The sequence below is a fragment of the Anser anser genome (assembly GCF_964211835.1).
Source record: "Anser anser genome assembly, chromosome: 25".
In the NCBI taxonomy this organism is placed as follows: domain Eukaryota; kingdom Metazoa; phylum Chordata; class Aves; order Anseriformes; family Anatidae; genus Anser; species Anser anser.
In genome coordinates this window covers 5,706,456-5,730,366 of record NC_139746.1, presented here as the reverse complement: position 1 = coordinate 5,730,366, position 23,911 = coordinate 5,706,456, and the positions used below count along the sequence as shown (strand labels likewise).

Sequence of the window (23,911 nt, the reverse complement as noted above, 5' to 3'; positions counted from 1 at the left end):
TGAGGAGGGGTCCCAGGCACGAGGGCTGGGCTGTGTGACACCTCCGTCCCCCAGGCCGAGCCCTGGATCTTCAAGAAGTGGTTTGGCCGCTCAGAGCCGAAGGATGAGGAGGAAGAGCCCGCAGAGGAACCTGAGGAGCCGCCAGCCAAGGTGGAGGTGAGGAAGGGACGGGAAAAGCCCCGAGTCCCGGAGAAGGAGGAGAAGGCCAAGGACAGCCGCGCAGCCCCAGCAGAGAGGAGCGGCCGGCAGGATCCGCGCCCCAAGGACAGGACCGCTGAGGACAAGCCCATCAGAGCCCCCAGGGCACCCAAGGAGCCGGAGCAGCAGCCGCACAAGAAGCGGGGCCGGGAGGGGAAGGAGAGCCGGCGGGAGCGGGACGAGCCCCGGAGGGACGGAGGCAAGAGCCGCCCCAGCAGGGCCGAGCGCCAGGAGGGCTCCCGACGAGACTGGCGGCAGCCACGGGGCGAGCAGAGGGGCAAGAAGCCCTGGGAGCAGGTGGGGAAGGATGGCACGGCCAGGCCCCGGGAGGGCAGGCGGCGCGACTGAGGCTGGGACAAGAGGGGCTCGGTGGCGCTGCCCCAGGGGGACCCGATCCTGCCACCACCCCCTGGCAAGGGCTGCGGATGCACGGACTCTGTCTGTCTGCCGAGCCCCTGCGGTCACAGCCCTGCTGTGGCTGGAGAGGAGCCGGGGGGCTGGTGCGGTCAGAGCATGGTTTGGGGACATCGGGGTCCTGCTGTGCCACCCGCCCATGCCATCCGGCCAAGCACAAGCCTTTGTGAGAACTTTGGACCCCCTTGGATGAGCTGCACAAAGGCAACCCGAAAAGGAGAAGGGAAACGAGCTCCCCTCCACCTGGGCTTCATGCCCTCGCTCCATCCCCAGCAGACAGCGCTCCTGCAGCTCGCCCGTGCTCCGCGCTGCAACTGCGGCACCTGCGGCGTGGGCACAGGGCAGCCGGCACAGCGATCCCAGCGAACAGAGGGTGTCTCCAGACCACTTAGCTCTTGAATTCAGTTACTGGTTTTATTGAAAGCAAATCAAAGAGAGAAGTGCGTTCTGGGTTAAAGAAGCCAGGCTGCTGCCAGCCTTGGAGGGACAACAGGGAACGGACACCCGGCCCCGCTGCACGGAGGCGCGAAGCTTGCCCGGAGCGAAACCCCACTGGCAGCGCCATCGCCGGGGCTCCCCTTGAACCTGCCTTCCCAGAGTCGCTTTTAGGAACAAAGTACAAGTGCAATATTATGCAGCGCTGTAGCAACTACAGGAGACGTTCACAGCCCCCAAACCACAGTGGGTTTGAGTATTTGCTAAACCAATAGAGGTTAAAATAAACTATTTTCATTTTTAATAAGGTATTAAATTGAATGTTAAAAAAGAAAAAAATCACAGTCCTGGATATGCTTGTGTTTTTTCAAAAGGAGAGGGAGAAAAAACAGCCCTGGGGCTGGGCCCCCTGTCCCAGCTGTCAGGGGCTCACCCAGGTCCCCACTGGTGCCAGGAGGCACCCACCAGCCCCTGGTTGGTGCGGGGACACTGCAGACCAGAGCCATCCCCTACGGTGGGAGTGAGCCCCAGCACTGCTTTTTGCGGGGCTCGGGCCCCACAGCAGCCCCCCAGTGCATCCCACAGGGCACCGGGCTCAGCTGCAAGATGACCCAGGGGGGGCCGGACTCCATGCGCCACCACCAGCAAGGGCACGTGGCAGGTGCCTGGGCAGCCGCAGGGGAGGGGACGCACTGCCAAGGGGCAGCTGTGGTTTGCACCCACTAAGGGCAGGACGTGTAATGGGATCGTCCCCACCCCAGAGCTTTCCCCTCCCTCTGCCATGCCCCAGGCAGCTGTGACAGCAGGGGCATGATGCTGGGGTCACCCGGCAGGGACCCCCACGCTGTGGCTGTTGCCACATCTGGAGATGGGTCCCCGGGGAAAGGCAGAGCTGAAGCTGGTGGGTATTGCTGCTTGTTTTGCCCCTGAGAGCACAGGGAGGGATGCGGGTCAGTGGTGGGCATGGGCTGGCTCAGAACAGCCAGGGGAGGCTGCAGGGAGGCTGCAGGGAGGCTGAGGGGCAGCAGCCACGGCAGCAGTGGATAAATAGACGCGGCCCCAACTGGACCAGGCTTGTCCTGCCTGTGATGCCCTGCATGTCCCGTACCCAGCCCAAACCCTGCTGAGGGTCAGAACCAGACCGCAGTCCGAGCCTCCGGGCACCTCGGACAACCCCAGCCTCCACAGATGGAGCAGGGAAGCACCAGGAGGCCAGCAGCCCTCCAAGGAGCAGCACGGCTGCAAACCCAGAACCAGAACAACACTAGCAAGGCAAACCAAGGGGAAAAGACGTGCGGAGGAGTGCTCACGTCTCGACGAGAAGCAAAGCCGCGAGGGTGCTCCAGGGCCATGGGCAGGAGCCTCTACCGACAGCCGCACTCCTCTGCCACCATGTTGGGGAACTTGCGCACCTCCAGCCCCTGGCTGGACACGCTGATGATGAGCTGGTCCGAATAGCGGACGGGCACGCAGCAGGGAGCACGCTGCAGGGGTGAGCCCCGCTCCTGCATGCCCAGCAGCAGCACCGTGTGCGAGTAGTAGCTGGGGACGCGGGTGGAGAGGGGCAGCTTGCAGGGACCCTCGCAGTTGTTGGCCGCGTACACGGTGGGCATGACAATGAACTTGCGGTCGTGCAGGTCGATGGTCAGCTCCTGCAGCCGGCAGTGGGCCTGGTGCCGGGCGCTGCGGTTTTGCCGCAGGACTTTCCTCCGCTCCTGCCAGTGCGCCCGCACCGTCTGCAGCGCCTTCAGCAGCAGCAGCGCGTGCAGCTTCCCGGAGCCGGGCAGCCGCTCGCCCGCGCTGCCCGTGCCTGGCCCTGGCGGGTAGTAGCAGAAGCTCAGGAGGTGCTGGAAAAGCCCCGTGTTGGCTTGGAACGCCGGGATGTCCCTCAGCTCCTGGATCACCGCCTGCAGCTTGCCCATCAGCAGCTGCAGCACGGTCCCCTCCGGCTGCCAGTCCCCGAAATGCTGCTCCAGCCCGGCGCTGCCCTCCTGGGGGAAAAGCAGCACCGAGGGCTCCTCCGACTGCACCAGCCGCTCCAGCGCCGCCGTCTCGGACAGGTTGAGCAGCTGGTGAGGGAGCATCTCCATCATCTGGAAGTCCAGCCAGTGGTGGGAGCTGGGCTGGGTGGGTGGCTCGCTGGAGGGACTCAGCACCCGGCGGATGAAGCGGGTCAGCATGCCCAGGAACTGCCCGCTGTCCCCGGGGGCCAGGGACGAGGCGTTGGCCTGGCTGGGGGCGGTGGAGGGCAGCAGTTCCACGGTCTCAGGCTGGGGTGGGCTGCTAAGAGAGCACAGGGAGGGTCACGGGGGCCCCTTGCACCCTTGGGGGTGATGGGCTGGGCCACAGCACCTCCACCCCACCCAGGTGTGCCCCGCATTTTCCCAGCCATGATCCCCACGGGTGGGACAGAGGGGCTTTTCCCCTTCCCCCCCCCCCCATGTTTTTCCGTGGCAATGATGAAAGGCACAGACCTGAGCTGTGGGTAGGGAGCCACGTCCACCACCCCGTCGGCAGAGAGGTAGGAGGAAGGGGCCGAAGCATCGTGCCCCCGCCGTGACTTCGCCAGCAGGAGCAGCACGGGGGTCATCCTGGTGAAGCATTTGTCATCCGAGCCGAAGAGGAGCTGCTGGGTCTCCGTGGGGGGCAGGAGGGCACCTGTAGGGGGGAGGCGTGATGGGGACAGTGCTGCAGCCAGGTCCCCAGTGCCCGGCCAAGGCACAGGGGCCATCAGCACCGCTGTCCCCTGCTGCCACAGTCCCCACCTCCATCGCCGTGATGCCTGATGGCCAGGGACGCCTGGAAGCTGAGCTCCTCGCTGGTGCGGGTCACGGATGCTACCGAGGCTCCAAGGACCAGGTACTGGGTGTCCCTGGCGAGGCAGAGGTTCTGCAGGGAGGCAGAAGGCACAGGAGCCCCTGAGAACCTGGGGGAGGCATCCCGGGGGAGCGGCACTAACACGAGCCCCCGTTATGATCCCTGCTTTCTGGACACCCGGGGCCAAGGTATGGACTAAGGCAGCCCAGAGAGCATCCAGGGGAGCAGCGCGGGGTGGGCCCGCCTGACACCAGAGGATTTGCTGGCCCTAAAACCAGCCAGGCTGGAGAGTGCTGGGAGGGGAGGGAGCCGTGCATGGGGGGCCGCTGTGCACCCCAAGGTGCTGTCCCTTTGTCCCTGCCAGCAGCTTGGGGACAGGGTAACAGCACCATCTTCAGGCACGGCTCGGCCCCGCCAGCCCCAGCAGGAGGGTGGGGAAGGGAAGGGAAGGGAAGGGAAGGGAAGGGAAGGGAAGGGAAGGGAAGGGAAGGGAAGGGAAGGGAAGGGAAGGGAAGGGAAGGGAAGGGAAGGGAAGGGAAGGGAAGGGAAGGGAAGGGAAGGGAAGGGAAGGGAAGGGAAGGGAAGGGAAGGGAAGGGAAGGGAAGGGAAGGGGGTGGCAGATGGTGAGGTGAGATGGGATGGAAAATGTGCTGGGAAGGAATGGGGAAAGCGCTGGGAGGGGATGGGGAAAGTGCGGGGAAGGGATGGGGAAGGCGCTGGGCCAGCAGAGCCAAGACACCCCCTCTCCCACCTTCCCTGCTGGCACCAGCCCCCGTGGGGCTCGGCACGGCCACCCACCTGCTCCTGCACCAGCCCTGTGCCCGCAGCCAGCAGCTCCTCGTGGATCCCGGCGCCTCTCCCCGCTCTGCTGCCCGGGTAGAAGAGCAGCAGGGCAAACCGCAGCTCACCCAGCGACCGCCCCACCTCCGCCTGGAAAGCCAGCTTAAACCACAGCCTCGCCTGGGCATCCCACTTCACTGCAAAGGAAAACAAAAAGGGGGTGAAACGCCCGGCAGGCACGCAGTGCACTCGGGAGCGGGGCGAGGAAGGGGCTTCGGGGCCGGGCACTGCTCCTGCAGGGCACTCGGAGCACCAGGAGCAGGAGCAGAGTGGGTGGAAGGATGCTGCGAATCGCTTGTGCTTTAGATGACTGAGAGCAGCAAGGCCCCCTTGCTGTGGACCCTCCGAGGACCACTCAGGTCTACTTGTCTGTCTCTTCTCTTTTCCCCGGCAGACAGAATTGGTACTGGGTCTGAATCCCAACGATCAAGACAGAAAGAGAGAAACACTCCTATAGCCAAAATGACCACGAGCATTACAGCAACCGCCAATGCTGTGGCACTGGGGCATTAGTCACAGGTGAGGACTCACCGTCGCATACAAGCTGTCATCTCTATGAAAGATACAGCTTCTTAAATAGAATACAGAAAGACATCCTATTTTACTGCTTAACTAATTTTAAGGTGTATTCAACCCTGCAAATCTAATTCTCCATCGGCATCTCCGACTTAGGCCCAGAAGTAGCATTTGCCTGAGCACTGTCTCAGCCCGGGTTTGGCACCTACCTTCCTCCAGGTGCAAGACGAGGAACCGGTCCTGCCCCGGCTCCGCCAGGTGCTGCTGGATGCGCTGCAGGGGCCGGAGCGCAGCGCCCACGTCCCCCGCCGGGCACAGCCCGAAGGTTGCGAGACCGCTCGGGTCCCAGCCGGCGTGCTGCCTCAGCAGCTTGATGAAGCCGCTTTCGTAGTGGGTGAGAACACCCACGACTTCCAGGTGACTTGGCGGGACCCCGTCCTGGTCCTGGTCCATCTTCATCCTGCACACCGGGCCCTCCAGCCCCCCCAGAGGCCAGGGGTGGAGGCTGGAGCCAGCCCAGCCGATGCCCCCATCCGCAGGCATCGCCTGCAGGCACCCTGCTCCTGGCTCCGTCTTGGAGAGGAGGCGAGTAGCAGCGGTCCTCTTCGATCTCGCCAATGAGCTGGGTCCCGCTCTGGCCTGCACGCTTGCATTTTCTCTTCTTCTCTCTTCTGCTTCAAGTCCCAGCTCCTCCGAGAGGCTCAGCTCCAGCGTGCCAGCAGGGGAGACCCTTTCCCCTGGGCTCCCTTTTCTCGGCAGCGCTGCGGAGGGGAGCAACAGGGCCAGGCACGGCAAAAGGACCCCAAGAGCAGGCTTCATGTTCCCGCTTCAGCTACGCCAAATGCAGTTGTTTGAGCTGCTCAAACGCATCTCCCAAAACATTTGCGCGGAAGGGGAGGACGGCATCTCCCTTTTAAAAACTGGTGGCCTTGAGTTGACAATGCACAACACACCTCCCTTGAGAAACTCAAACACTGTCATGCTGGAAAGGAGGGAGGGATGTTTCAAAGAAACTTTTCTGTTCTATTTTTGGGTTTGCATCCAGTATTGAAATTAAAAAAAAAAATTAAAGCTGTTTCTCCTACTTGTAGGGATGCACGTCCTTGACTTCAGATGTTTTTTAAAGGAGGGTGGAAGTCTAGACTTGAATCTGCATGGGGACTGGCACATACTATTCCCGTTGGCAGCGAAACACCAGGAGGCAAGAATTGGCTAGACTTGGAGGAGGGGGATAAAGACAGATAATGGGCAGAAACTAAGTAAATGTATAGAAAGCTCCCTCTTTGCTGGAAAGCCTCCCCCTCGGCTGGCACCCTGTGCACCGTGGTGTAGAGGCCGCCTTACAGAGGCTCTTAACACATCCGAGCTCTGGGCTGCATCTCAAAGCTCCCAGGATGTGTGAGGGAGAATCTCACAGGGTGCAGCAGCAGCCCGATGAATTTTAATACTTCAGGCTTTAATAGATGAGGTCTTGGAAAGTCTCACAATGCCTGTGTTGTAAAGACTTCTTCTGTTAGATACCAGTGCTCACTTGTAATTACTAATACCACCTACCTAACACACTCCAGATAAACCCCCGCCCTGCCAGAGGTTATCTCCTTGGTCTCAATGTACCTGCAAAACGTTCCCAACGCACAGTCAGACCTTTCTCTGGGCTCCCAGGACTTCTGCAGTTTGGAGCTTGGGATATGGCTCCAGCACATCATGAGTGGGCTGACCCTGACCAAACTGCACACCCGAGCCAGACAGGGACAAAGGGCAACAGACCAAAGGCCTCGTGAGCACAGACCTCTCTTCTACGGGAGCAGAGGAACCTGGCAGAGAGAAGGCTCACACAAGCCGTCCCAGGCACTGGGCCAGCTCAGATTGAGAAAAAGTGCTCCCGGCGCTGCAATAAAGCAGGTGGGAGCTGGATGCGCTCTGCCTGGCTCTCACGTCTGCAGGGCACACAGCAAGATCTGCGTCCGGCCAGCAGAAGAGGCGAAGACTCGGCCTCCTTCCACCCATCGGGCACGCGGCCGGAGCGGGACACAAGCTCAGCCTCCCCAGGCAGCCCGTGGAAAGAGGTGCCAACACAGAGCCAACCCGAGCCTGGCGCTCCTTCCCTGCACCCACTGAGGCCCTGCGATCACCCGCTCGCTGGAACGCCCGTCAGGGGAAGGGAATCCTGCAAAGGACAGAGAGGAGAAAGCTTAGAGCATTTTCTGTTTTTTAATCTGAACCAAATGATTGTTTGAAGGAAACATGTAATATAAACAAAACCACAGAGAAACTAAAAGCTTGCCAAAACTAATCTGCTAGTGGGAGGACATGCACAATAAAAAACTATTTAATGACAGCAGGTGCTTCACAATGATACAGACAGCATTTACTGAATTACAGTAACGAACCTGGACTTAATATAACTGCAGTTTTGGTAATTTCTTCTGACTAAACATTCCCAGAGATCCTTTACCACTGTCAAAGACAAGAGCACCAATGCTTTGTTTGTGAACCCCCATTTGGCACAGACAGCCTAAAAAGCAGGAGCTAGGCAGCTGCGCTTCGGGGAAGGATGATTGCCTTTTTTTCAATCATCAATGGAACCTTGTCTAGGGCTTCTCAAGGACTCCTGACAAGCAGTCCGAACTGATTTCCTTAGGAGAAATATTTCCGTGCTTCTAGCTGGCAACACCTGAGCTACTGTACAGTGCTCCAGTGCCGGGAGGAGAAATGAGGTTTCTGGACTCAGCATGAGCAACGCTCTTCCTCTTGTAACTGCAATTCGGCAGGAAGACAGAAAACTGCGTGTAGAAAATTCTGCTGGCCCTCCATTCTGCCCACCAACGGGATTACTGGCAACGCAGTAATAAAATCCTTTAAGTGTGTCTATGACAAGTCTCCCAATCACCAAATGAACTGCTTCATAAAGGACTTCAGTTGAATAGCAACTGATTAACTGGCGGTAATTTATGAGATACACATCAAGCAGTCTATGGTGGGGAAATGTGTTAAGCTAGCACAGCTGAGCTGAGGTCGATGCAACTACTTCAGTCAGAAGTAGCTGACTGAAGGCGAGGTGCCTAGAGATTTCCAGCCCTTTGTCTCCTCTTTGGATAACTTCCAAAATATAACCAGACTGGGAACATTTTATACATTTAAGGGCTAAAGAAACTGAACACACAGCAACATTTTTAACCAATACACGGGAAGAAATAGAGAAAGGAAAATTGAAAATACTTTAATGAACCTACAGGATTTACTCAAAATCACAGGCATACAAAACAAAAGTTTATCTGAATCAGTTGTAACCTGCATATAAAAAGGGATGAGGCAGAGGAGTCCAGTGGGACCAAGTCCCAGAGGGGCTTCAGTTGGAGGGAGGTGGAGGCGGGATAGTGCCTGGCCCCTCCGTGGGGAGAGGAGGTCTCATCATGGGGGGCAGAGGAGCAGGGGGAGGTACACCGGGTGCTGGTGGCAACTGAGGTGGCACTGGAGGTGGTGGCACCGGTCCAGAGGGAGGCATAGGAGGCAGAGTCATGCCTCCCGGAGGAGGAGGTGGCATGGAGTCCGGCAGAGGTGGCCGTGGGGGCAAGCCGTTCATCAGCGGAGGCGGAGGTGGCCGCTTCACGGTTGGAGGGCCTGGAGGGAGGTTCGGAGGAGCTGGGGGCTTCTCCATTTTGAAGTGGAATTGAAGGAAGAACTGGGGAGGGGAAGGGAGAGGGAGAAAAGCAAAGAGAAGGGAACAATTAATCCTCAAGACAACACTGCGCCATCACACAACGGCTGCTCTGTCCACGTTCACGGCCTCCAGGAGCAAAGCGCAGTTCTCTCCTGAACTGTAACCGTCCCGATCACGGCTGGCTTTCTACTCAACGTTCATGGACTTGCAGCAAACCTGCCCGGTATTTGAACTCCTACGAAACTTGTTGCAAGTGCTCAGCTTTATGTGACGGGGTCAGGATCCCCCAGCGTGCACTCGTCCCCTGTCCTGCCCCACAGCAGCTAGTGAGCACGTCCATACCACCAGCTCATCGCAGACAACTGCACGGGAAGCCTGCGCTGAGCAGCCCACATGGAGGACGCAGTGTTGTGTATTTAGGCACTGTTCTGCTGCTGCGGACAGCAAGTTTCATTCAGAACATTCTGCCTCTCTGATTAAACTTTCACAAAGAACACAGGAAGATCCTTCTGTCAGGAGGAGTCACCGCACAGTTGCACTGAAGGAGTGAAGATTTTAGCATCAAAGCCAAAGTGGACATAACTGATGCGTGCTCTCCCTGCACTGCCTGTCCCCACAGGCTGCTCAGCCCTCCTGCTCCCTCTTCAACCCTCAAGAAAGATGCTGCAATGCTCCAGCTACCTGTTTGGTTTCCCTGTTCCAGTGCGTCCAAAACTTTCCTTCTGCTTTGTCGATTTCTCTGCTTGGCACCTGCAACAAAAAAGAATAAGGAGCTATTATTAGCACCACCAGATTAGCTCAGTGGCCCTTTTTAGCTTTAGAGCGTGCAAGATAAGCACAGTTATTCCAGGCCTTGTGAGATGCGCTCGTCTCGGATGTTATTAGATAGAGATGGGGGCAGGAAAGAATTAAGTTACTTCCCTATCGGTCAAGGACAAGTATGCTGGCAAAAAACCCTCCCTTAACATCTGCACAAAGGATGAGAAGCGAAGCCCAGAAGGCTCCTTTCTGTGCCAGACACCAAGAATTCAACGGCTCCCCAGAGCTCAACACAGAACCGAGTTTTCATGCCAGAGTCCTCCACTAATTCTCAGCAGAGTTTAACAACTTCCAGCCATGTCTTCTTGACCCTCCTTTCCACTCCATTAACCCCCCCAAAGGCCAGAACAGTACAAGTCTATAACGACAATCACCGGGAATTAATGTCTTGGAAAATGTGGGAAGGGAACTCTCTATAATCAGTCAATCCCAAATCTTACCTTGAAAGCTATAGTTTCGTAGGGCTCCGCTGCCATCAGAAGGTACTGCCAGCGTCTATCAGGAGGCTCAATCCTTTGTTCATATGCGGACATGAACCGATGGCGAGGCATGATGCTTTCTGCAATCTCCGGATAATCAATCTGTTGGGATGTTATTGCAGCATTTAGCATATTCCCTTTTCACTACCCCATCACACAGAACAAAATCCTCAACTATAAAAGAAGTCTAGAGAGAAGCTCCAAAACAAACAAACAAAAAACATAAAAACAAACAAACAAACACCCACCCAACTTAGCGCTACCAAAAGAAACAGCTTGACAACTATGATCATGGATTCTTCCATTTACTTGACACAATCATCAGCAGAAGACTAGCAAGATAAAGATTTTTTATTTTATTTTTTTTTTATTGTCCTGCGAAGAACTGCTCATTTACCAGTGTTTTATTTGGGCAACCGAGAGACGAAGAATTTAGCAGTGACCTTACCTGGAAGAGCAGGCTTTGCTGGCCTGTTTCCGGATCTCTCTGTTTGGTGACTGTAAAGAAAATAAGAAAGCTCAGCACGTAACAGAAAAGGGTCAGAACAATATTACTTCTGCCCTAGGAAAGACACAAAGCTCCAAACAACAAATATTATGAGATTTTGTTTCCCATTTATCAAATAAAATGCCACAATGTCTTTAACCAAAGTTACTGTGTGTCTCTACTGAAATTCAGTTGCTGTGGGGCAAAGACACTGACACATTGTGCACTGCAGACAAAGCTGGGAGATAAAGCAGCCGAGTTTCACACTGAAGGCCAAAACAAAACAATGGGGAGTTCAGAGAAAAGACCTGAGCTATACATCCAATGAGTGACTTGTGAGCATTAGTGAAAGATGGCGCAGCACAACGAATGGAGAACAGAGACTGAAGCAGTGCCTTCATTTCCTACACAAGTATTATAATAGCTGAAGACTGAGACATACCAATCTATTATTAAAATGGCTCTCACTCGACTGTCAGCAATAAAGAGATGTTCCATGGGTAATTTAAACAATAAAGGACATCATGAGATAAGCCCATATCTTATTTATGGACAGATCTACTAAAAAGACTAGTTAATAATTCATATCCATAGCACGGCACTTCAAGTAAGCTCCAGCAGGCATTAGGTATCTGCTGTGACAGGCATCACTGATGTACCTTTATAACCCGGTCGTCCAATTTTCACAAATTTCTTCACTTCCACTTTGACTTTTTCTGGTGCAGGCTGGGCAGGAGCTTCCTTAGCTTCCTTGGCAGCTCGACGGGCCCTGGATTCATTTGAAATTTGGAAAATTAAAAGGTTAGTAGCACTTGTTTCTGAAGGATAGGCTAGAAAAGCAGTGTGAATCCCATGCCACGGAATATTTTAGTACTTTACAGAAAGCATACTGGTGAAACTGCTGTTCCTCTTCCATGTGCACCACTGCAGGTCAGTTTTATCTATGCCTTCCCCTGACCAAAAGCTGTCATCTCAATTATCTTAACCACCCCTAGGATGACCTTTGTGCCCATCTCCAGATGGAGTTGAGACAACTTCTTGAAGTAAAAAAGGGAAAGAACTCCACAAACTAGTCATCTAAACCAGAGCTCTTCACTAGGAAACAAACAGTCAAAGAATATTCAAGCCCAACATGCTACTGAGTTCAAGATTTACAGGTGTTCACAATCATGATTTCAATGTGCCTAGGTAATGGAGAACAAAGCTACAATGGGGATTAACTTACAAATTGGTCTGATGCTTCTTCCCCTGGGTATGTGCTAAGTAGCTTCCCTAAAAAAAAAGACAGAAGAAAGTTAAATGAAGACAGGACTGCTCCTGAACCAAAAGATACTTGACATGGATGAGAAGCTACATTTCACGTTGACAAGGATATTTTAATCCTTAGCATTGAGGAATCTTACTCAAAAATTGCAGATTGCTCACAACTACTGAACTGTCAGAAACTGTCATGCTGAACACACACAAGCCACTACCCACCCATCAACTCTTCAGCAATCAGTCATCAAGCACATCCCAAGTTCTAGCACTTGAAGCCAGTATTATTCTAAAATATCTGTTGCTGTGGAGATCAAGACAGGCAGCTGTTCAACTCACCTCATTGTTGTGTAGAGTCAGACAAAGCTTGCATTCATAAGAACCCAAGTGATTTTTCATAAAATAGGGGTCCTAGGAAGAGAATTATTAAAAAGTTACAAGCAAGATACATGCCAGAACAACAGAATAATAAAATATGTAAAACAGAACTTCTGCTGCACTGGAAGAACTGAGTTCACAGGTTTAAATTATTAGCACACCACTACTTTAGGACTATGAAAACAGAGAGAGACAACAGCAGTTTTGTTCATTGGTAACAGCACACCCAACCGCAGTCAAGAAACAACAAAATACGAACCAGTCCGGAGCAGACTGAAATAACGTGACAACAGCTACCTGAATATGTGAGTGCTGGCTTCTCTCTGGTTAGCCCTTCCACAAATGTTTCTTGTTTAAATCCCACGTTAACAGAAACAGAAGTATTTGCTCCAATCCACAGCTCCCCACCGAACCTCTTGCCCTCCAAGCCTTCACTGAAGCAAAGCCCGGAACTGATCCACAGGCAGCTTGCGGGGCTGGCACAGCACGTCCTGCTTTTCCCGAGCACACAGAGGCCAAGGCTCACCTTGTTGATGTCAATAGTTTCCAAAGCCAGCTGCCGAAGCCTCTCCCTGCGGTCTCGGTTGCTTTCTGAGGCAGAGGCGACGCCTCCGCTTCCAGTTTTACCTCCAGGACGGTGCTGGAAATCCATGATGGGGACTTTTGTGCTTCAGCTACTTCAGGAGAAAGAAAGGGTCTGGAAATAGAAAGAAAGCCAAGTGAGTGACAACTCACGCTTCCCCTAAGCTGGGCTCCGTCCCAAGACCCATCAGCGAGGCCCCAGGACACATACTAGCGGCGCTCCCCGCAGCCACCAGGCCGGGTGACACAGCCTCAGGCTGCGCAGGCCTTGCGCCGCCAACCCACCGGGCTGAGCAGCTGCAAAACCACCCAAAACCTGGACAAGCCCCCAGAGACTACCCCCCAAAGTCTCCTCAGCTCTGGAAGGATCAATGAATTCCTCCCCAAAACGCTCCGCTGAGCCCACCGAGGCTCAGTGCCCCCCCTCAGAAGTTCACCCCCAGCACCCCCCATTTCCTCACCCAGGGTCACCCCCCCCACGCGAGGCTCAGAGCCCCCCCAGTGCCAAAGCTCTCCCAGCCCCTCAGCAATGCTCACAGCCCCCCCAGCCATCCCCCGTCCCCTCAGTGATGTTCAGCGCCCCCCAAACACCCCCAATTTCCCCAGCCATGCCCACAGCCCCCAAAGACACCCCCTGGTAAGTCTCTGAGCCCCCCAAACACCCCCTCTCTCCTCACCCGTGCTCACAAACCCAAAGACACCCCCCAGCGAAGCCCACAACCCCCCCCCCATCCCCTCAGCAAGGCTCAGGGCCCCCCAACCCCCCCACCCCCACAGAGCCCCCCCCAAACTCCCCCAATCCCCTCACCCACCCCCAGCGAGGCTCAGAGCCCCCCCAGAAGCCCCCTGTCCCCTCACCCGTGCTCACAACCCCCACAGACACCCCCCAGCGAAGCCCACAAGCTGCCCCCATCCCCTCAGCGAGGCTCAGAGCCCCCCCAACCCCCCCCAATCCCCTCAGAGTCCCCTGAACTCCCCCAATCCCCTCACCCACCCCCAGACACCCCCAGCGAGGCTCAGAGCCCCCCCCAGAAGCCCCCCGTCCCCTCACCCACGCCCGCAGCCCCCCCAGACACCCCCAGCGAGGCTCAGAGCCCCCCCGCCCCCCCCATCCCCTCACACAGCCCCCCCCCCCCCCACAGCCCCCCCTCACCCCCCCCGCCCCCCCCCGTACCGGCGCGCGCAGCCCCGCTCCCCGCTCCCGCGCCGCGCACGCGCGCTGCCCCCTCCCCCTCCCTCCCTCCCTCCCTCCCTCCCTCCCTCCGCCCCACGACTTCCGGCTTCCGGCGCGGCGCTTCCGGGTCCGGGTCCGGGTGCGGGTCCGGGCGCGGCCGGGGCCCGCGGGCCCTCGCCATGCGCTACAACGAGCGGGAGCTGCTGAGCCTGGCCCGGCAGCCCGCCGAGAAGGCGGCCGAGGTCCTGATGCGGGTGCCCAAGAAGGGCAGCGGTGAGGGGCCGCGGCGCGCCCTGGGGGGGGAGCTGAGGCGGGGCTGGGGGGGCTGGGAGGGGGCGTGGGGGGGGCTGGGGGTACTGGGATGGGGCTGGGGGGTACTGGGATGGGACTGGGAGGGGGTACTGGGGGTGCTGGGGGGCATTAGGTGAGGCTGGGATGGGGTTGGGGTTGCTGGGGGTACTGGGATGGGGGTGGGGGTTCTGGGGGGGCCACTGGTGGTGGGACTGGGGGCGCTGGGATGGGGCTGAGGAGCACTGGGGTAGTGCTGGGGGGCGTTAGGTGGGGCTGGGGGTACTGGGATGGGACTGGGAGGGGGCACTGGGGGTGCTGGGGGCATTAGGTGGGGCTGGGGGTACTGGGATGGGGCTGGAGGGTACTGGGATGGGACTGGGAGGGGGCACTGGGGGTGCTGGGGGGCATTAGGTGGGGCTGGGGGTACTGGGATGGGACTGGGAGGGGGTGCTGGGGGGCATTAGGTGGGGCTGGGATGGGGATGGGGAGTTATGGGGATGCTGGGGGTACTGGTGGTGGGACTGGGGTCACTGGGATGGGGCTGAGGGATTCAGGGGGGGCACTGGGATGGGGCAGGGGGCGCTGGGGTGGGACTGGGAGGCGGTGCTGGGGGGCATTTGGTGGGGCTGGGGATGCTGGGGGTACTGGGATGGGACTGGGGGTGCTGGGATGGGGCTGGAGGGTTTTGAGGGGGCCACTGGTGGTGGGACTGGGGCCATTGGGATGGGGCTGGGGTCGCTGGGGTGGGACTGGGAGGTGACACTGAGGGTGCTGGGGGCATTGGGTGGGGCTGGGGATGCTGGGAGGGGGCTGGGGATACTAGGATTGTACTGGGAGGTGGGGTTGGGGGGCTGGAGTGAGACTGGGGGTGGCACTGGAGGTGCTGGGATGGGGCTGAGGTTGGTACTGGGGTGCTGGGATGGGGCTGGGGGGGCATTGGTAGGGCTGGGATGGGATTGGGGGTGCTGGGATGGGGCTAGGGGTGGTACTGGAGGTGCTGGGGTGAGAGTGGGGGGTGCCACTGGGGGTGTTGGGATAGGGTTGGGGGTGCTGGATGGGGGGGCCTGGGGTAGGAGTCGGGGGGGGCAGAGTGGGAAAGCTGGGACTGCACGGGTAGGGCTGGGGAGGCTGAAGCAGGGTCCTGAGGTAGGTCTTGGGCAGGAGTGGGTGGTACTGGGGATGAGAAGTGGGGCACTGGGAGACCTGGACCGGCAGAACTGGGGGTGCTGGCAGCAGGACTGGTGGTACGGCAGGAGCAGGATTTGGGAGCTGGGTAGGATTAGGGCAGGACTGGGAGCATGGGGTGGGCAGGACTGGGGGGACTGGGAGGCAGGACTGGGAGCAGACTGGGAGGAGTGGGAAGCGGGAGGGGAGGTGCTGGGGCTGCGGTGAAGCTGGGGACAGGGACAAGAGGAGGGGACAGGAGAAGGACGCTAGCTGCAGGCAGGAGCAGAGGGAGGGTTTGGGGGTGGTTAGGTGTGAGGGCAGCAGGGAGGTGCATGCCTCCCTTCTTCTGCCCCCCCAGGCGTGCCTGGTAAAACGCAGCAGGAGTCCAAACCCCAAGGGAGCTTCCCCTTCAGTGTGGGGAACCGGCGCGTTGCAGAGGTCACAGGTGCTTCCCTCTGCCCCGTGCCGCGGGCTCGCCGCCTCAACGCTCTTTTTTTCCCTTTGCAGTGTTAAAGAAACGCCTCGTGAAGCTCGTTGTCAACTTTCTCTTCTACTTCCGGACAGATGAAGCGGAGGTACGGAGCCCCTTTTCTTCACACACACACACACACACACACACATACACACCCTCTCTCTTTCTTTTTCTGTGAGCTGATGGCATGTGCTTTGTGAAACGGTACGGCAGCAGGCTGCCGAAACCGGGACGTGGCACCCTCGCTTCCTATCCCAGTGACACAGTGAAAGCTCTTAGGGGTGAGAAGGAGCGCTGCCAGCTACACCACACCCAGATGGCTCACGTGGGAGCTTGGAACGAGTCTTTCAAACATAACCATTGCCCCTCGACTGCCAAAGATGGACTCTGTAATGTTTATTTGTAGGCCTGCACTTTATCATGTGGAACTGTGAGGCTTATATTGCTCTCCTGGGAAAAGAACTAGCATTATTTATTTGCTACACCAGGAATTTTTCTTGCAAGCGATGCTCGCTCTTAATGGGAAACCGTCGTGGCTATATTCTGTTGGTGTTGTTATTTCTGACATGCAGAGGCCTTGGTTAGGTCAAGAAAAAGAGAACAAGAGGGATGGGCTTAGGTTCTGTTTCTGGCTTTGCCACTGCTGAGATCCAGTCGTTTTTAATGAATCCCTCGGTAAGTGTTGCTAAAGATTCTCTCATTGGAAAATCAATCTGAAAGTAATCACTAGAATGGGTGCGAAGAAAGAAAGGTGCCGAGTGCCTGCTGACACAAGGTAGTGGAAAGCTTTTAGTGACGTTTTTAGACCTAGGCCACAATGAATATTTCACCCTGAAAAGCTCCTCTTTTAAGAAACACTCTTCTCTACTGAATTGCAGTCGCTCTTCGTTACTTCGCTGGAGCTGCAATCGCAGTTCTCTGGGTAGGGTCAAAAGCTGAGCAGTTGCTGTCCCGCAGAGATTCAGCTGCGACTCCCTGTTCGCGTGGTGAGACCCCGAGGGTGCCGCCCCGCAGCGCTCGGCTGCTCGCTGTCCTGAGGGTTGTTGCTCGTAAGCACTCGTGTGTTTCAGTGCGAGGGAGATGTTACCAAACACAGCAAAAATAGTTCCGCAGGTCTGTGGTGGGTGCAAGCATAAAGCTGTTGTGCCAGAAATACATACTAAAACAGACTTTTGAGTGTCTTGGTTGCTGCCTTATTTGCCTCTCGTATTTCCTTTAGTTTGGACAAAAGAATTCACTTGTGGGTTGCTTTTGTTTATGGCTTGTATCACCCGTTGGTTCTCGTGTCCTTGCTCAGTGTGCACTAGCTAGCAAACCGTACTTCCCATTTGTCTGTTTACCCTGAGCTGTTCTAGTTCATCGACACACTGTTCTTAACCTCCTGCAAAGCTGCGAGCCTGCCCTTACAAAGCGAAACGTTAGCCTTTCCCTGTGTCATCGTAAATATTTCGTCTTTGCTTGATTTATTGTGCAAGGAAGTAAACTTAATCGGTGTCTTTGGATGCTAAATGAAAAACAGAAATGAATACCAAAGCCCAGAGTGAACCTTAGCAAGTAGAAATCTTTAACCTCTGTCTAACGTGCACAGAGTGTTATGGGGAAGACTGGTCCAGCGAAGCGTGTCAGCAGACACAGAAAGAACACTGAACGTTCATTCAGTTAGCCTGAATTACCTTAAAAGTACCATCAGCTTACAAAGCTCACTTAAAAAACACTGGGAGAACTCCGGATTCAGAACGCCGTGGTGCTGACAGGCAGCATGTGTTGAACCCCCTCTCTGGGTCTTTTCCAGCCCATTGGAGCTCTGCTGCTGGAGCACTGCAGGATCACCAAAGAAGAGGAGAACGTCTTCTCGATCAGTGAGTTCTACGCACGCGCTCCCTTCGTGGCCCCCTTATGGCAAGCCGTGCTTTGAAAAAGGAGATGCTTGGCTGCTTTGTTCCTGCTTTTGCCTCTTTCTCTGGTGACACCAGGCTTAGTGTTCCTCAGCCCCTCTCCTCCTCAGCTGCCAGTTGTTTCTGTGGAGCTGCCGTGCTCCAGGACCGCGGCGTTTCACTGCTGGCTGAAATCGCCTGTGTGATTTGCACAGCTGCATGTGAGGAGAGAAGCGGTAAAAACAGACTGACCGTGGCTTAGTGCTTGTAGAAATCCCTCTCTAGGAAGGCTTGGTACTGACAGATTGCTGCTTCTGTGCTATTGCATTTTATCAAAAAAGTGAGCCTCAGATAAACCATCTGTTGGGCTAATCTAGCGCCAGTCCTCCCGCCACGCTGTTTGTCCTTGTGGCGATAGCTGCGGCTCCAGCTGGCTTGCGGTGTGTCGTCCTTTATAAGCAGCCTTTCATCCAACAACTAATCACTGTGAAAGAGGTATGTGGCAAAAATAACAGGATGTTTCTCCAAGGCCATCCCCATATCTTTTGGCCTGGCTGTCAGGCACAGCTGCTTTTCTGTGCGGAGTCTCGCCTCCTCATTCAGCTGGGAGAGACGGTGTGCTGGCGCCCAAGCAGCCTGAGCGTACCAGTGAGCGTCCCACTCTGAATTTCTGGGACTTTAAGTTTGTCAGGAGCCCCGGTGACTGATGATTCCTGAGAACGGTGTTGAAACTGATGGCACTTGGTATCAGGTTGTGTCCCCGTACAGCAGCCCTGAGGGGTTTGATGCAGCCTGACCCAGTTATTTCTCAGCAGCAGCCTAGATCTCTGTGAACTGTGTACTAAAGAGCAGAGCTCTGGGGACAGTGTAATTAATTAGATGTCCTGATTCTGTCTTGGTGAAGAATTGGAGTTGCACAGGGAATTGCTTTCCACTGTGCACAGTACCAAATTCCCAAAAGCCTCGAGCAAAGACAGGTCAGTACCTTCTCTGAGTGCGATTTGATTCCTCAGATGGCTGCCCTCTACATATATCAAAATCACTTCCTCCGGGCCATTTTCCACTTTGATTACTAAATCTCCGGTGACTGCTTGCAAGGACTCAGGGTGTTTTAGTCCTGAGTCTGGTCATATTTGTCCAGTCTGAGCTGTCACTCTGAGAAGTTGCTTTTTCCTCTCTGAAGTCTTTGGCTGCTCTAAGCTGACGTTCGCTGTAGGCAGCTGTTCTTGGCCACCTGAGAAGTGCAGCAGAGAAGTGCCTCCAGAGCTCGTGTTGCTTTTGGAAGCACCTCTTTCAGTCAAGAGCAATGCGAAGGGCTTCTGAGCTGTATGAGGCACCTCTGGGTCACCATCACTCCCATGCTGCCTTAGCATAATTGTATGGGGAAAGGTGTTTAGGTATAAGGAGCCCAGCAGTGGAGGGACTGGGGCAGTTGAGGAGTAGCCTTAGCACCTTGTGTGCTTTTCCCAGTGCCTTTCTAACAGCAGCCTGCTTCCCGAGCTGGATTTCAAGTGTGTAGAGGCAAGCTTGGCTGGGCCATTGCTCTTAGCAAACAGGGAAAGAATGTGATCCCAAACCATCCAGGGTAAGATAAGAGGGGACAGAGGCCTGGCTTACCAGCCTGTTCACAGATCATCTTTGTTGAACAAAGGTACTAACCGCAGCCTGGCAGAGTCTGGTGGTTGCTGGGGAGGGAGACAGTGGAGCGCAGGCAGCTCTGCCAGGACCATACTTATGTCTTTTCTTATCCATGGCAGGTTTCATTGAGGAGCCAGAGAGGAAATACTGCTTTGAATGTGACAGCGAAGAGCAGTGTCAGGAGTGGATTGAGGCACTCAAGCGAGCCAGGTAGGCTGAGGCACTAGAGCAAGGTCTGCACTGTGCTGTATGTACGCTGCAGCCCTGTGCTGTTTGTTTTCTGGGACTAGTTTGTGGTGAACCCAGGGCGGAAAGCAGTTCTCTCCTCCCAGGCAAGCTTCCTTTCAGCTCTAAATAGCACCCGAAACTTCCCCAGATCCTTTTCTGCTCAACCCGTTGCATGGTCTGTTCCTTTCTTACAGCTATGAGTTCATGAGGAGAAGCTTGATTTTCTACCGGAATGAGATCCAGAAAATGACAGGGAAGGTGAGTCCCTTGGGGTTGGCTTTTCAGGTGGTGACCCTCCGCATTTGGACTGGAGCAGGGTTTGGTGATCCCTGGCCTTGGTGCCAGCTGTCCTACGCAAGGCTGGTGGCTGCAGCGTGTATGACAGAGCCATATTAAGTCAGTTCCTGAAGCTGCGGGCTCAGCAGGCAGTCAGACCCAGTCACCCCAGAGTCTTCCTCTGCCAAGCAGCCTGCGTGCAGCTGGGATGCGTGTGTGAGGCTGTTCCTGAGCGCAGTGCGTTACGAGCAGCACAGAGCAGCCTGGGGTCTGCAGCCAGACAGGCTGGGCCTGGGCTAACTCTGACTCCCCTGGTTCTGGAGGAGCAGCCCTGGCAAAATCAAGAGTGTCCGTGGGTTGAGACACTGCTCGCACCTCTACCAGGATACCTGGAGCATCCCTTCTGGAGGTAACAGAGGTAGCTGTGACTCACCCATGTGCTCCTGTGCCAGAGCAGACTGAATACAGCCCACGAACCTTGGTTATCCGCTGCATCCTCCCCATGGACTGTGACTTTCTGCTTACAGCCAGCAGCCATGGGTGGGACTGGGATAAATCCAGCACGTACCTGGAATTGCCACCCAGCCCTGCTGCCTGCCAGACTGCGGGCTGGCAAAAGGAGGGTCCTGCTCGCCTCCCACCTTGTGTGTGTCTGACTGCTGCCTTCCTGTGCTCTTGCTGCAGGACCCCCTGGAGCAGTACGGGATCTCTGAGGAAGCCCGTTTCCAGCTGGCAACGCGCAAGCAATAAACCCCACGCTTGGGCTGAACTGGCTCTGGCCACAGGCTCTCGCTGGAGAGTCAAACCCGAGCTCCCCCAGGAGGAACAGCAACCCTTCCCCATAGTGGTGACCAACTGACTTTTTAATTTATTAGCCAAATATTTTTTTTATGATTTTTTTAAAGATAATTCATTGCACAATCCCACCTCTCCTGCTCTGCCCCAGCCATGCAGGCAGGCAGAGTCTAACTGCTCAGTGCGGACTGTGACCTTGGGCTGGCTGCTGCTGCAGCGCTGGAAGTAAAACCACCCTGGCTCCAAGCAGGAGCAGAGGGGGCAGGGACTGAACGGAGAGCTCGAGCACTTGCCTTCCTCCAGCAAGGGCTCACGTCTCTCTCACCAAGAGCTTCTGGAGCAGGCTCTGAGCCCTCTCTAGCCTCCTCCCTGTCCCTCTCCTGCGGGGAGCTACTCAGCTTTTCTGGCTCAGGATCTTCCCACAGTCTCCAAAGCAGCCATCAGGAGTTGTTCATCCCTTTACTGTAACAGGATGCTCCAGCTGATTGCATTTCTGTGCTTGCAGGGTTAACCCTGCTATCCTTCTTCTGCTTGCTGCAAAGCCATTTCAGTTCAGCAAGGAGGGGGAAGCCTTCCATGTACACAGGGAGCAGCCCAGGCACAGCAACAGCTAATGGGGAAGGGGCATCCACCCCCCTGTGTCAAGGCAGCAGTGTCTGCAGGCACTAGCACCTGCCTCTTGGGGTTGGTTTCTTTTTGTCCTTTCTCCAGCCAGGTGGTGCTAATTCCTAGAGGATTGATGAAGCCCATGGTACAGACAATTAGCGTGCTCTCACAAATGAAGTGGAGAATGAAGCTGTAAAGCACAAGGGAGCAAAAACAGGGCTGAGAAATATCTGTTATGATCCTGCCTCCCTCTGCAGTACTGGGGGCTGGGCTAAGCTGTGCCATTTCTCAGCTTCCCAAAGAGGAAGGGCAGCTGGAGAGATTTGTAAAGACAGAAACTGCTACGTGCACTTTGGCTGCATGTTTGAGCTTCAGGGTATGTAGAAGGTAAGCCCAGGGAGCGTAGGACAGCTGTGCATCAGCACACCATTCCCTGACCCTCTGCTGCAGCTTTTCACCCCTTTGTGAGCTGCCAAAGGGAAAGATGTGAACAACTGCACCTGCCAAGGCCACAGCAAGCTGCCAGGGAGCAAGGGCTGCTGCTGCAGGGACTCCTGTAATGAAGGGATAAGCAGTAAAGAACATCTCTCCTCGTGGCTCTGCACCTGCAGCCAGCACACTGCAAAAAGGAAAACCACAGCCAGAGGTGGGGGACAGAAGGCACTCACCACACATGCCCAGAGCTCCGAGACCCCTCTTTCTTCACACTCCACACTAAGATGTGGCTGCTGCAGCAGCTCCACTGGACAGTGCGGCAAGGAAAGGCCCCGTGGAAAGTCCCAGCAAGCGTTTTCAGATGGCTGATGACAGAAGGAACTTCACTCACCCCTGGGGCAGGTGAATGCAGGAAGAGGTTTCTGTTAGCACAGCAGAAGCACAAGGGATGTGCAGGTTTTGGCTTTTTTTCCACCTGGCTAGCAGGAAAGTTCTCTGCAATTAAACAGTATGTGGTAAATGAGGTGGAGATAGAGCAGCCTGTGCTCTGAGTGGGGTTTGGTAAGAAGGTTTGGGTCTCTTTGGGAATTAATGCAGAAACAAGAGCCAATACTAAAAGCTTTAGTGGCCTGGCCTTCCCTCTTTACCTCAAGCTGCTGGGTACCAGGAGAGCGACAGATGTCACTGATGGTTTATTTTTAACCTCAAGCCCAAGGTTTTTCCCTTCCCAGATATCCCCTTTCCCTGCACTGGTTCCAGGTGCTAGCTCCAGCAATTACCAAAAATATGCAGGGGGCAGCTGTCCTGCTCAGTAAGCTGAGGGCATGACAGGGTGGAAGTGAAAAATAGGGCAGGTTTGAAGACAGATGGTAACTCTCATGGAAGCAGCAGCAAGGGATTAAGAGCAGGAACAAGCTTCTGCTTTAGGGAATTAGTGTCCTCAGATGACTTTGACGTGCATTTTCATCCTCATGAGCCTACTCTGCTTTACCTCAGCACAGGGGCACACTGGTGGGGTACGCAGCAGCCTTACTTACTGTGATAGCAAAGACTCGTCCAGCTGGTTGCTCGCTACAGGCCAATGTACGCGCTGCAGTGGGTGTGCTGGAGCTGCACTGCAGCCTGGCGTCCCCTCTGCAGCTCTGGCTGAGCAGAGCAGAGGAGGTACCACAGCTCTCCGGCTTCAGCCTCAGGTCACCAGCAGTGACCCAGGCTGCAGGCAGGAGAGGTTTCCGAGCTTATTTCCCCCCCCCCCAGGTTCAGCATTAGTGAACGCTTCGATATGCAAAGTCAGCGCTCCTATAAACAAAAGCTGGGAATTCTGCCAACATTCAGTCATTTACAGCAAACAATTCCAGTGCTACGGTGAGGTTCACTGTTCCTGCCTGCCACCCTCAGTAGCTAACATTTCTCTACCGTGTGCCTTCCAAGACTATCACTAGTTTCTTCTCCACGCCCCTTGCAGAAGGTAGATCTGACACCCACCATCTTCACTGTACATAAAAATGGGCATTTTATTTAGATGTTCTGGGGAACAGTTGGGTGCGCAAGTGATTATCCCAACCCTTATTTAAGAGGCAACAATGACATTTCCTAAGTGAATGTAAGACAAATGCTGTGAAGAGCTGCGAGGGCTTGCACAGGCCCCGTAACTTAATTAGCTAGATCAACGGTTAGAGTAGTGCTAGGACACTGGGTTAGATGTCAGGAGTAAGGGAAGATGGTACTTCTAGACACTTTAGAGATCTGCATCCGCTGCTCTTGATTTATAGACAACTGTTCATTTTTCATAATCTGTTCACTATGCTTTTTGTATTCCAGGGGCCTGGTCCACTGTTCATTGGGTACAGGCTCTTTGACAGTGTACTGAAGCTGTTTATCTGTTGTACAATGAACATTTCCAATAAAAACTTGTTTTAATCATTGTGGTAGTAAGAGCTGTGGCAAGGAACCCGAGCCCATGCTAGGGCAGGTGGCTACGGCGAGCTCCCGGGCTTTCTGCGCAGCCTGCCTGCGGGCGCAGGGCTCTCCCCCAGGAACAGGGGCTCAGAGCCCCGGCACCGTCACTGCTG

At 55.5% G+C, this 23,911-nt stretch overlaps 4 protein-coding genes and 1 long non-coding RNA gene across 16 annotated transcripts in view; 3 read left to right on the top strand and 2 right to left on the bottom strand.

The window, feature by feature from the left end:
• Nucleotides 1-1,386, top strand: part of JSRP1 (junctional sarcoplasmic reticulum protein 1) — a 29,371-nt gene extending 27,985 nt beyond the window's left edge. For all 9 annotated transcript variants that reach the window (XM_083810597.1, XM_083810595.1, XM_083810596.1 and 6 more), the window contains one exon: nucleotides 55-1,386. In XM_083810597.1, the coding sequence (XP_083666723.1) occupies nucleotides 55-546 (492 nt within the window). In that variant the 3' untranslated portion in view covers nucleotides 547-1,386. The remainder of the gene's footprint in view (nucleotides 1-54) is intronic.
• On the bottom strand, nucleotides 1,006-6,191 carry AMH (anti-Mullerian hormone). Of its 2 annotated transcripts, none has more exons than XM_083810590.1 (5): nucleotides 5,430-6,191; nucleotides 4,663-4,841; nucleotides 3,813-3,936; nucleotides 3,522-3,705; nucleotides 1,006-3,327 (listed from the first exon to the last, which is right to left on the bottom strand). In XM_083810590.1, the coding sequence occupies exons 1-5, from the start codon at nucleotides 6,037-6,039 to the stop codon at nucleotides 2,412-2,414; spliced, it is 2,013 nt and encodes a 670-aa protein (XP_083666716.1). In that variant the 5' UTR covers nucleotides 6,040-6,191; the 3' UTR covers nucleotides 1,006-2,411. The 2 variants fall into 2 exon arrangements, with proteins under 2 accessions (XP_083666716.1, XP_083666715.1); XM_083810589.1 differs by having other exon boundaries at nucleotides 1,006-3,330; nucleotides 5,430-6,190.
• On the top strand, nucleotides 3,931-5,487 carry LOC310886258. Its single transcript, XR_014575255.1, has 3 exons — nucleotides 3,931-4,052; nucleotides 5,099-5,223; nucleotides 5,377-5,487. It is a non-coding gene; the product is annotated as an uncharacterized lncRNA (long non-coding RNA).
• Nucleotides 6,192-8,420: 2,229 nt separating the features above from the next.
• On the bottom strand, nucleotides 8,421-14,154 carry SF3A2 (splicing factor 3a subunit 2). Of its 3 annotated transcripts, none has more exons than XM_083810602.1 (9): nucleotides 14,058-14,154; nucleotides 12,828-12,998; nucleotides 12,263-12,334; nucleotides 11,892-11,938; nucleotides 11,326-11,435; nucleotides 10,628-10,677; nucleotides 10,141-10,281; nucleotides 9,563-9,631; nucleotides 8,421-8,902 (listed from the first exon to the last, which is right to left on the bottom strand). In XM_083810602.1, exons 2-9 carry the CDS (start codon nucleotides 12,951-12,953, stop codon nucleotides 8,570-8,572), a joined length of 948 nt encoding a protein of 315 aa, XP_083666728.1. In that variant the 5' UTR covers nucleotides 12,954-12,998; nucleotides 14,058-14,154; the 3' UTR covers nucleotides 8,421-8,569. The 3 variants fall into 3 exon arrangements, with proteins under 3 accessions (XP_083666728.1, XP_083666729.1, XP_083666730.1); XM_083810603.1 differs by lacking the exon at nucleotides 14,058-14,154 and adding an exon at nucleotides 13,095-13,261; XM_083810604.1 differs by lacking the exons at nucleotides 12,828-12,998; nucleotides 14,058-14,154 and adding an exon at nucleotides 12,599-12,765.
• Nucleotides 14,155-14,159: 5 nt separating this feature from the next.
• Nucleotides 14,160-23,764, top strand: PLEKHJ1 (pleckstrin homology domain containing J1). The gene is made up of 6 exons (XM_083810611.1): nucleotides 14,160-14,330; nucleotides 16,023-16,090; nucleotides 17,780-17,846; nucleotides 19,619-19,709; nucleotides 19,922-19,985; nucleotides 20,688-23,764. The coding sequence occupies exons 1-6, from the start codon at nucleotides 14,237-14,239 to the stop codon at nucleotides 20,751-20,753; spliced, it is 450 nt and encodes a 149-aa protein (XP_083666737.1). The 5' UTR covers nucleotides 14,160-14,236; the 3' UTR covers nucleotides 20,754-23,764.
• The last annotated feature ends 147 nt before the right edge of the window (nucleotides 23,765-23,911 follow it).